This window comes from Macaca mulatta, chromosome 1 (genome assembly GCF_049350105.2).
Source record: "Macaca mulatta isolate MMU2019108-1 chromosome 1, T2T-MMU8v2.0, whole genome shotgun sequence".
In the NCBI taxonomy this organism is placed as follows: domain Eukaryota; kingdom Metazoa; phylum Chordata; class Mammalia; order Primates; family Cercopithecidae; genus Macaca; species Macaca mulatta.
The window spans coordinates 173,428,999-173,441,497 of record NC_133406.1 but is presented as its reverse complement, the minus strand read 5'-3'; the positions used below and the strand labels follow the sequence as shown (position 1 = coordinate 173,441,497).

Below are 12,499 nucleotides of genomic sequence, written 5' to 3'. Positions count from 1 at the left end.
GGCATGTGCCTGTGGTGCCAGCTACTCAGGAAGCTGAAATGGGAGGATCACCTGAGCCCAGGAGGTGGAGGTTGCAGTGAGCTGTAATCACGCCACTGCACTCCAGCCTGGGTGACAGAGCAAGACTCTGTCTCAAAACAAAAACAAAAACAACAACATAAACCAAAAGACAAAACTACAATTAGATACCACCTCCCACCTTTTGGGGTACCTGGTATAAAAACACAAGATATAAGTATTGGTGAGGGTACAGAGAAAGGGCAGCCTTGTACACTGCTGTTGGGAATGTAAACTGGTACAGTTATCATGGAAAATGGTGGGAAATAAAAACAATTTTATTTAAAAAATTAAAATAGACCTACCTTAGGATACAGCAATCCCTTTTCTGGATCTATAGCCCCCCACAGAATGAAATCAGCACCATGGGAGATACCTGCATTCCCATGTTCATGAAGCGTTAGTCCAAATAGCCCAAACATGGAAATAACCTAAGTGCCTATCAATGGATTAGTTGGTAAAGAAACTGTGGGCTATACAGGAATATCATGCAGCCATAAAAAAAGAAGGAAATTCTGTCATTGTGGTAACATAGATGCAACTTGAGGGCGTTATGCTAACTGAAATTAGTCAGACAGAGAAAGACAAATGCTGTGTGATCTCACATACATGTAGAATCTAAAATAGTTGAACCCATAAAAACAGAAGATAGAATGGTGGTTACCAAGATTAGAGGGTGGTGGTGGGAAAAGAAGTCATTGGTCAAAGGGCATAAACTTGCAGTTATAAGATGAATAAGTTCAGGAGATCTAATATACAGTATAGTGATCATAGTTAACAATACTGAATTATACAGCATACTTGAAATTTGCTTAAATGTTCTCTCTGCAAAATAAAGAGTAACTAAATAGGATGAGAGATGTGTTAACTAACCTGATTGTATAATAATTTCACAAAATATGTGTGTATCAAATCATCACGTTGTTTACCATCAAATTGTAGAATTTTATTCATCAATTATACTTCAACAAAGCTGGAAAACTAAAAAAAGAAACAGGTGTATAATTAATAACAATGCTGGTTGCAAATTAAAACTAAGCACCGTATTTTTGGTGTCAAAATGTTTGACGTTTTTAAGAAAACATGTATAAGTGTTCTGCCTCTTGGATGAGACAATTTTAAATTAAGCTGTAAAAAAAAAAAAAAAAAAGTACTGACAAAACAGTTCACTTTCAGTAATCTGGGTTTTCCCAAGTAGTTACACGAGAGCCAGTCATTTCGAATTGGACAGTTTGAGTGCCTCTTCAAGAGTCTGAAATGTAGGTCAGGGCTCTGCTGACATTTCCATTGACCTCAGAGCTGAAAATCTAAAGTGATCACTGACAGTCAGGCAGTGAGGAAAGAAGACATGACACAGCCAACAAGGGTGGCAGCCTGGCTCTGAAGTGGAATTATGTCCTTCAAACAGGTTGAAAGGTAAATAGGCAGCGATCATTCAAATACTTAAAGACAGATATATTTCCTTTTGAAAATACATGGGCCAAGTTGTTTTCTCTTGCAAGTTTTCATGATATTCCATGCAGTGGTTACTGATGAAGAGGGAATCTATAATATTATATGGCATCACATCACTTTAAATAATAATTATTGTATATTTCCATCAGTTAACTTCTAACTAGGAACATTTTTAGGGCTTCTGCTTCTTCTGTGAAGAGAAGAATTACGATTGCTAACAAATTATGAAAGGGATCCCTATATTTCTGAGCCGGGGGACCCCAGTTTTTTTTAATGTTACTAGATATTTTATGCGATTTGATGAGCTGTGCATTGCGTTCTCTTGTTGTTTTACAGAAAAAGCTCAGGTTTTATTAAACAGATAAAATAACTGAATAATGTTGATTGTTGAGTAAATGAGTTAATTAATGTAACTGATTAATTGAATAATGTAACTCTAGTTGTCAACACAACAGTATTATTAGGAATTTCTATAATGTGTTCCTTTCGAGTTCTCTACAGATGAAAGCTTTTTTCCTCTTTTTTGGGGGGTGGGGGAACAAGGTCTCACTCTGTTGCCCAGGCCAGAGTGCAATAGTGTGATCATGGTTCACTGCAACCTTCACCTCCTGGGTAGCTGGGATGACAGTCACATGCCACCATGCTGGGCTAATTTTTAAATTTTTAGTAGGGACGGGGTTTCACCATGTTGCCCAGCCTGATCTCGAACTCCTGGGCTCAAGCAATCCACTGACCTCTGCCTCCCAAAGTGCTGGGATTACAGGCATGAACCACGACGCCTCCCCAGATGAAAGGCTTTTTACAGTCTAACTGGTGATAGCACATATTGCTTAATCTCACTTCACTTTTCTTCATTTTGAATCCATTTTCTCTGGGAATTCTGAAATTTTTGGCTCTTCCCAGGTTTAGCTCATCAAAGACTAGTATTTCTGGAGTGTGATAAGTACATAACTTTGGCAGGCAGAAGAATTCATCACCAGAAGTTAGCTCAGCCCAGGCACGGTGGTTCGTGCCTGTAATCCTAGCACTTTGGGAGGCTGAGTTGGGAGGACCGCTTGAGCCCAGGAGTTTGAGGTTATAGTGAGCTATGATAATGCCACTGCACTCCAGCCTGGGCTACAGAGCCCAGCCCTTGTCTCTAAAAAAGTTTAAAACATAAAATAAATAAAGAAGTTAACTCAGAGGAGGAGGTTTCTGATGATAAAGGCTAGATTAGGAGGAATTGTAATGAATCAAATGCCCTACTGAGTTAATTCATAGTCACTTTTGAAGAGTATAAAATTCCATTTGTTTGCTTTACTTCTCCATCTCTTGTTATATCTCCTAAATATACCAGTAACATTTCTTTGCTCTGTTTCCTTTCTTCCTTCCTTCCTTCCTTCCTCCCTCCCTTCCTTCCTTCTTCCTTCCTTCCTAATAAAAGGTTCCCATCAAATACAATAACTCTTAGGGAAAAATGTAATGCTTTTTATTATTTTACTAAAATACTACAATTTAAACATTTTTCATATTTTTTTCCAGAGGATAACGTCTTTTCCTGCTTCCAGACATGAATCAGGTCACTATTCAATGGGATGCTGTAATAGCCCTTTACATACTCTTCAGTTGGTGTCATGGAGGTATGGTGTTTTGTGTATCTACTGCTGTCTTTCATTCAACAAATGGAATATTGAGTGATTATTATTTTCTTAGTGTTATGTTAGAATCTCTGAAGAATACAAATATTTTTAGACCGGAAAAAATGTGTGCATAAAAATTACACAGAATGAAATAAAAATGGCCCAATCGTCCAAATGCAGGATTTCTTTCTCAAATTTCCCTTCTGAACAGCCTTCTTACTCACATGTGAATACTTCCACAAAGGAGCTTATTAGTTTGAGTTGGCATTTTCTATCTTCAAACTATTATAACTGTTATATAATAACCTGTCAAACATTTGAATGTAATTCTATTTCACAAACCACTTATCGATAGTTACTATGTGCTAGGCATAGTAACTATGTAACACATAGTAACTGTGTGGGCCATTGGCAAGAGTATGGTTTTATTCATTATATTCAAACTTTACTGAAAAAAGTAGGCTTTATCTAAAAAAGAACAAAAGATTGGTTGAGTAGCTAGAGAATGGGGTTCAGATTCTACAGTGCCCAGTGTTATTTCTAATCTTACCTTTGAAAAATACTGTAGCTTCATAATCTCTCAATTCTCTAAAGTAGGAGAGCTAATTATATTTGCTCTTTAGACACTTAGAGAAGCTTCCAAGCTAACTCTAGTCTTGTGCCATGGTGCTGAACATCAACAAAAGCGTAACAGAGGCTGGACGAGGTGGCTAATGCCTGTAATCCCAGCACTTTGGGAGGCTGAGGTGGGTGGATCACCTGAGGTCAGGAATTTGAGATCAGTGTGAACAACATGGTGAAACCCCATATTAGCGGGGCGTGGTGGTGCTCACTTATAATCCCAGCTACTCCAGAGGCTGAGGCAGGAGAGTCGCTTGAACCTGGAAGGTGGATGTTTCAGTGAGCCGGCATTGCGACACTGCACCCCAGCCTGGGTGACAGAGCGGGACTGTCTCAAAAAAAAAAAAAAAAAAAAAGCCTAACAGACTAGTTTATGAAAGATACATCTAGTCCTAAAACAGTTTTCAATGGAATCATTTAATTAATAGAAATAATAAATTTAAAATGCAATAGTATGTTCTTCTGAATCTCTTGTTTTAATGTTTTACATGTAATTTATTATTTTTCCATTTATTTCTAGGAATTACAAATATAAACTGCTCTGGCCACATTTGGGTAGAACCAGCCACAATTTTTAAGATGGGTATGAATATCTCTATATATTGCCAAGCAGCAATTAAGAACTGCCAACCAAGGCAACTTCATTTTTATAAAAATGGCATCAAAGAAAGATTTGAAATCACAAGGATTAATAAAACAACAGCTCGGCTTTGGTATAAAAACTTTCTGGAACCACACGCTTCCATGTACTGCACTGCTGAATGTCCCAATCATTTTCAAGAGACACTGATATGTGGAAAAGACATTTCTTCTGGATGTAAGTGTTGGGGCACATTCAAAATGCAAACAAAAGCTAGTCTAACAATTACCTGGTCATTACCACACTAGTCTAAAAATAGGGACAAAATGATATAGTTCAGTTTTTAGATTAGTTTCATACAGGAGCTGCAAACTCAAATGTCTCCAGGGCCAGATCGGTGAACTATATGAATTGTAGAAGCTGATAGGAGCTATGCAGAGAAGAAAGTACACAGGTGGTCTCCTGGGGGGAGCCACTGCCCAGATCCAGTAATCACAGGGGCCCAGTATTCCTACATCTTTTGGCTCTTCAAAGGAAGGCAGAAATATAAAATTTTAATGTGTACTCTCTAAATTTTAAAATGTTGCCAATACATTCAAAAAACATTTTTTCACCTCTACCCTGAATGAACACTGCATATGTGAGGGCCAGCACGCTTAGATTTAAAATGTTGCTTTTTTAATCTTCTTGTTTTATTTTTCTAAACTAATATAATTAACCTTGAAGCAGATCCCATTGAGAAATTTTGAGGCCAAGGTTTAGGGGGAGTTGCAAAACTAGTTTTGTGCTCCCACTGTACTCCTAGTTTTGCGACCTTGGGCAAGTTGCTTAAGCCTCAATTCCTCGCCTGTAAAAGGAGGCTAATTTTACAGGCTGTGTTATGCACCTGATTTCAATAATTTATTTGGAAGCATATGATAAAATTTAAAGTACATCAGTACCCAAATCCTTAAAAATACATCCTTTTGATAAAACATAGGGAGAGTCTTCTACAATCCTCTGTTCCTAATCTCACTATTCCAATTTACAATCACTGTGTTTGTTACTGTAACTATTAATTTTTTTCTTTTTCTTAAAACCCACCTTGAAGGGAATAATTATTAATTTATTTAAAAGCTTAGTCAAGTTAATCTTAAAAATATATGTTAAATTCAATCTGTGCTCTGAGTGTCCTGGAAGTGTTTAAATCACTATAGTGATATGGGCTGGTTTATATAATTATATACCTAGTTTTGGTTCTACTATTATGAAGGGGGTAAATCAATAAGTTCAGCACTGTTTTAACTCAGATATTCATTCTCTATGGCACTTGAACTCATTTTCAGTAAAAAAATAAAGGAGTTTGTGTCTTTGCCATGTTCCCTTCCTCCATACTTTTGAGAATCAAACCTCAGTTCTTGCTTCTTCTTCACGTTTACAACTTAGCTGGGGGCAGACCCATATCACCACTACCACCTGACCCCATTGTGGCTGCTTGGAAAATAAGAGGCTTCCTTGCTCTATAATGAAGCCATTGTCCTACTTAACTCTGAGCAGCTGATCTTGCATGCTTTTCAAGAGAAGGAACTATAGAAAGTTGTAGAGGTGAGTTGAGGAAGGAAAGTCATAGGTTTTGGAGTCAAAGAATAAACCTACCTTAAACTAATGCCTTAAAGCTGCTAAACTTGCCCTAAATTGTGGCAATTAAACCACAGGCAGACATCTGATGTATGAAATCTCCTTAGCTTGTCCACATCCTCAGGAAACATAACCAAACCTCAATGCTTAAATACTTTACTATTTATCCTTTGGGGGTGGGAGTGGGGTAGAGAGACCATACAATTTCTTTGGAGGGCAAATAAGCAACTTTCACAGTTATAGGAAAAGGTTAGTTATTAATTTAAGCCAGAGGGAAAAAAGGAAGCAAAATAAACATTGTCTCTGTTAAAAAAACAAAATTTCAGCAAATTTAGTTTTTAGATCTGATAGGTTTTTGTTTGTGATTCATGAATCGGCAGCATCTCATTCTATAAAATTAATCTGAGTATCCTGGAGGTGTTTAAGTTACTATAGTGATATGGACTGGCTTGTATAATTATGTACTTAGTTTTGGTTCTACTATTTGTTTCTACTATTAGAACAGATGGTTTTTGTAAGGTAGGAACAAGAAATGACATTTTTATAAAACCTACCAGATTGGTTAACATTGTTACTTTGGGTTATTTTCCTTGTATGATTAAAGCGGAGGGGGTTTCCTTATCATCCCCACTCAGGTTGACTGGGCTCTTTCTACGTGGTTGCTTTGAATTTTCTGTTTTCAGGAAAAACTAGTCTGTGGGAGTTTTACCTGCTTCCTTAAAGTTTCAGCTTGATTATATGTCACTTAACAGGAGTGACTTTGTTTTGATTTGGTATGTGGGGGCCTAGTGCAGGAGCTCAGTCCAAAACAATGGCCTCCTATACATTTTCTTTAACACCACCTTCCGTGTGTTGCAGTTTGTATCACTGATTACTCCCAAGAGCCCTCTCAGTGTTGGCTGAGGGGCCTCTGTCTCCAAACCTAACACCAGGCAATGTAGAAGGTAAGAGAATGGACTTTGTTCCTCTTCCAGGACAGTCTAATAGAAATACATTCTCTGCTGATGGCTGCTTAGAAAGAACATCACTCTTTCCACTTATTTAACTTGTGAGTTGTAACTCCTTACATAGGCCTCTGGTTATGAGTGTAAAAATGTAACTGCCAGGTGAGAATTTACTCAAACCCCTGGATTCAAGCTGAATGTCTTCTTGAGCTCTACATTCTTAGCAAACAAAACTTCCTATTTAAGTAGGTCAAAAAAAGGTTTTTGAGGGTTTTGCGGCATTCTAGAAATCACATTGCTTTCACTGGACAACTTTGATCACAGGATATTTGTCATGTGAGATTTACTATGTCAACTTATCATCATTGCTTTGAACAAAATGATTATATGTATTTTTTTAGACTAGAGACAAATTGTAAAAGATAAATGAGTCATTGCTTTCCTTGAAAAGCTATCCAAATATATTTTAAAGTGCTGTGCTTTAATGTATAATTTGTGAAATATAAACCATATTATCACAATTTCCATTTTTAGCCACAATCCTAAAAACTTCTTAGATTCTTATCTAAGATTAAATGCACACATATTATGGGAAATTTGTTGTAATCAGACCATACCAATCATCGGATAAAATACAAGATGTCTTTATTCATTTAAAAATATCAAATTAAACCGTGCACAAATAGTCACGTTTCCACTTAATCATTTGTTTAAAATTTTAAGTGTCTTTGACTTTTTAAATTTTAACTTTCTTTGGCCTTCATTTACAATGATGAAAGCACATTTGTTTTTCAATAAAAGCCTCTGAATATTTGTTTCTAGCATTGCCATTAAGTGTGATTACAGAACAATTAGGCTGGCCTGTGCCCTGCTTGAGTAAGAAATTGTAGAGTGATCTTTGCCAGAAGCATTGCATCTCTCTCCACTTTAATCCTTCTCGTTATTATCTTAATTGAGACAATCAATTCATGGAATAAACTTTATTGAGTGGTTACTATGCACCAAAAATGTGTTAAATGCTAGAAGTACAAAGAAGAAGAAATCACAGGCTGCTTTCAAGAAGCTCTCAGTAGAAAAGGATCCTTGGCTAGACTCTGAATTAAAAAACCTGGCCTGTGATTCCGGAGTATCCCAATAATAGGGGAAGGGTGGGATTGGCAGGAAAGAACAAAAACATAAGCCCCTTTTGTACACCTCAGGGTGTTCTCTAGTATCTAGTTGTATAGCCAGGTTTTGTTCTTGGATATTGAATAACCTGGCAATGAGGCCTAACAACAACTTGATGTTATTTTCATAACCATACTCACAGGCCCATCTTAAATTGCTTCATATTAACAAATACTTACTTGCGTGTGTGTGTGTATAGTCATCTTTTTGATCTTTCGTAAAGTTAATTAACTACCAGACATTTGTAACCCCAAGAATTCACTTCACGTAGGATGCTGTGGTGTAACACAGCCCAAACGATCTGATGGCCAAATCAATGACACTCTCTATCTGAAACCAGAGGGAAAAGTAACTTCAGCACCAATCATTGTAATCAATGAGGGATCACAACTGAATCTCCAAAATGATTTAAATTTATGTTTCCACACCTACTTCATTTAAGGCTCAATTAAAACAAAGATTTATTTTACCCTACTTGGAACCCAGTTACCATTGTAACTCAATGCTACAAGTCACCAAAACGTTGTAAAGTACTTTTTAGTGTGTTCTTAGTCTTTGAAAATAGCTTTTTTGAAAAGGATATTAGACCTTCGATATATGAAAAGAGTTTTTTAATTGTAAAATCAAATTGCATTCAATATAGAGAGTTTTTAAAATGTAGACCAGCAAAAAAGAAATACCTATCATTCCCATAATCCTATAACTTTACTAGTAACCATAATCCCTCTTTAATAATTTGGAATATGTCTTTGAAATTTCAGACCCTCTGTTTCTCAATCTCTCGCTTAAAAGAAACCACTAATTGAACCATTTTGCAACCTGCTTTTTTCACTTTGCCATATGATCATTACTTCATTAAATATACTTTTAATTCCTTCCAAAGGCCAAGTACTTAAATTGTCTTCTACAACATTGCTTTTGGATGTGTTTAGGACTGGATTGTAGTTTATTTAACCTTATTTTGGAAAATTGAGCTTGTTTACAATTTTTTCATTGTTATGAACAATACTTTAAGGGCACGTCCTTTAAGCCAAATATTTTATATATCTATGAACATTTCATTAAGGATGCATTCTTAGATGTATAATTGCTGAGTTGCAAAATATTACACCTGCTTTTACAGATTGTGGTATGTAAAGTGCTCTATATAAAGGCTGTACCAACTTGTACTTCCACCAGAAGCATGTTAGAGGACTTCCATGAGTCCACTCCAACACTGTGTACTGTCATTTTTCAAAATCCTTGCTAATTTGATAGGTTTAAAGACATCTAGTACTGCCTTGATTTGCAGTGAGAATAAAATTTTTAATATATTTGTTTATTACTTTACAAGCAAAATTTTTGGTAAGCAATTTGCAGGTGAAGTGAAAGCAATATGTACTTAAGATAAATCTTTGGATGGAACTTCAGATGCCTAAATGTCTGTATTTTTATTCTTTATGAGCCTCTATCCTTCCACTTGTCTTGTCATTCTCTGAGCAGTCAAGTGTCCCAGCAGTATTTCACATGTAGGGATGAACTAAGAGAGCCACACCTGAAAAGTGAATATTTAATAAACACTCAATATTTCTACATTTTAAAAAATCTTAATCTTATTCACTATTGAATGATATAACTGAAAATTTTGGGTGTCATTCGATAGTTGTTGGAGTTTCATAGGCGTTAGAGGCCCTAAAAAGTCAATGTCATCAGAACTCTCTCATCTTTTCCTGTCTGCTAGGTATTGTTTTCCCCTGTGTTGGCTTCGTTCTTACATAGACTAAAGACTGTGAAAAAGCCTGTTTCACAATGACAGCAAGATGGCCACCAGCAACTTACAGCTCACATGCTACTCAGAGATAGCAGTTTCAGGAGCACAGAGTGTGCTTCTTTTACAATGGTTTAGAAAAAGTGCCTTGGAGAATTCTGATTGGTTCATTATGAGTCATATGTTCATTCCCAAGGGAAATTCTCGTATTAGTCAGCCTACCTCAAAGGCACACTTTTGTGGAGAGCTTCTTGATTGACAGGCCTTGGGGTTGGGGTGGGGGTGAGATTGGAGTGAGGGGCTGGAGGGGATGTCAGTTCTCAAGAGGGAAAGATGCTAGCCAACGAAAAATAAAAATGTTCCCCATAGTATGGCCACCTGGAGAAAGAGCTGGGCAGGAATAGGGGTGGGATGAGTTGAGTGGAGTGACAGGAAAAGAGCCTTGAAATAGAATTGTGTGAATACCAAACTTTCAAAAAACCTTGTTGTGGTGGTGGTAAAATACATAACATAAAATGTACCATTTTTACCATGGTTAAGTATACAGTTCAGTGGCACTAAGTACATTTACACTGTTGTACAACCATCACCACCATTTATCTCCAGAACCCTCTTATTGCAAGCTGAAACTCTGTATCCTTTAAACAAATATCCACTTCCTTCTCCTCCAAGCCACAGCAACTGCCATTCTACTTTCTATGAGCTTGACTATTCCGGATACCTTGTGTAAGGGGAATCGTGCAATATTTGTCCTTTAGGGTCTGGCTTACTTCGCTTAATATAATGTCTTCAAGTTTCATCTACATGGTAGCATGTGTTAAAGTTTCCTTCTTTTTTAAGGCTGAATAATATTTTATTGCATGTATGAACACTAAACTTTTAAAATGAGTAGTGGAAAATGTGCAAGAGAAGAAGATAGTCTGCCAGAGTAGTAGAAGAAAACTACAAAGAACCCATTTGCAAGAGCCAGAAGCAAAGAGGTTTCTTTTCTTGTCTTGTTTTTGAGACAAGGTCTCACTGTGTCACCCAATCTGGAGTGCAGTGTGTTGATCATAGCTTACTGCAGCCTCAAACTCCTAAGCTCCAGGGATCCCTCCAGTCTCAGCCCCCCAGTTAGCTGAGACTACTGGGTGAGCCACCACACGCACCTTTAAAACAGACAGCTTTCAAGGAGGGAGTGAGCAAAATATGAAATGCTGCAGAGATTTTCTGTGGACTTTTATTTTAATTACAAAATAGATGAAAAGGAACAAATAGCCTTCTTCCTTATAAAAAATTTTCAGTGACAAATGACAAGAGATGGGGTCTGTTGAAGAGAAAGTCATCGAAGACCTTAGCAACAATGGTGGAATTGTGGAAGCTGAATCCTGATTGTTTTGGGTTCAAAAGCATATGGGAAATGAAGAATAATAGGCTCTTTAAAAGTGTTTAGCTGTTAAGAAAAAGAGAAAGATACAGGAGTAGCTGGGGGAGACTGAATTTAGAATAATATAGTCAAGTATAAGAAGAAGAGGAATGGATACTTGATGGTAAAGTGGGTTGCAAGGTAAGGTAGTAGGGATGGAATGAGGAGCAGGGAGGTGCTGAGTGCTAATTGACCTGATTTTCAAATAAAATTGTCAGTTTCTCAACTGACTACTTTATAGAGAACTTCATATTTCTTATGGCAGCTCCTAAGTGATATGTTTTGTTGCAGATCCGCCAGATGTTCCTGATGAGGTAACCTGTGTCATTTATGAATATTCAGGCAACATGACTTGCACCTGGAATGCTGGGAAGCTCACCTACGTAGACACAAAATACGTGGTGCATGTGAAGAGGTAGGTCCCTTCCTCACGGCTTCATATAAGCGGTTCCACCCTGGTTCAGCCAGAGCTCTGCCTCCACCAGAGATCCAAGAAATCAGCCTCAAACATTAAATATGTACCCTGATTTATCCCTAATTTCCTACTTATGATCAGTGAGCCTACCAGTGCCCTTTTCGGGCCATTAATATTTTCACTCTGGCAGGAAAGTATTCTATGATCTTTCAACCCTTTTTATTCATTTGTAGGTAATTGGTAGCAGGGGCCTAATGGTGGTATAGCCCAGCACAGTTTTAAATCATTGCTTAGGATGGGCACAGTGGCTCACACCTGTAATCCCAACACTTTGGGAGGCCGAGGTGGGCGAATAACCTGAGGTCAAGAGTTTGAGACCAGCCTGGCCAACATGGTGAAACCTGGTTTCTACTAAAAATACAAAAATTAGCCTGGCATTGTGGCGGGCACCTGTAATTCCAGCTGCTCGGGAGGCTGAGGCAGGAGAATAGCTTGAACCTGGGAGGCAGAAGTTGCAGTGAGCCAAGACTGTGCCACTGCACTCCAGCCTGGGTGACAGAACAAGACTCCATCTCAAAAAATAAATAAAATAAAATAAAATAAAATAAAATAAATTATTGCTTAAATACCTGCTCTATTCTTCTTCTAGGGTTTCAACAACTTAATTTCCCCGAATTGCTATGATTTTTAATCTTTAAATGGGCCTAAAAATAAAACCTAAATACACAAGTTTGTTCTAATTCATTATGTAGAATTTGGCTTTTAAAGTGTGTATAATCATGCCACATTACCACTAAATTCATGGAAGCTATTAATTGTTAATCCTGACCCTCAAATCTTAAATTCAGTGTCTGTATAGCTGATCAACTTTC

At 37.3% G+C, this 12,499-nt stretch overlaps 1 protein-coding gene across 1 annotated transcript in view; it reads left to right on the top strand.

Moving 5' to 3' along the window:
* Positions 1-1,271: 1,271 nt before the first annotated feature.
* Positions 1,272-12,499, top strand: part of IL23R (interleukin 23 receptor) — an 87,892-nt gene continuing 76,664 nt past the window's right edge. Inside the window, exons 1-4 of the mRNA XM_028832665.2 lie at positions 1,272-1,473; positions 3,034-3,131; positions 4,273-4,569; positions 11,504-11,627. Coding sequence (XP_028688498.2) covers positions 3,062-3,131; positions 4,273-4,569; positions 11,504-11,627 — 491 coding nt within the window. The 5' untranslated portion in view covers positions 1,272-1,473; positions 3,034-3,061. The remainder of the gene's footprint in view (positions 1,474-3,033; positions 3,132-4,272; positions 4,570-11,503; positions 11,628-12,499) is intronic.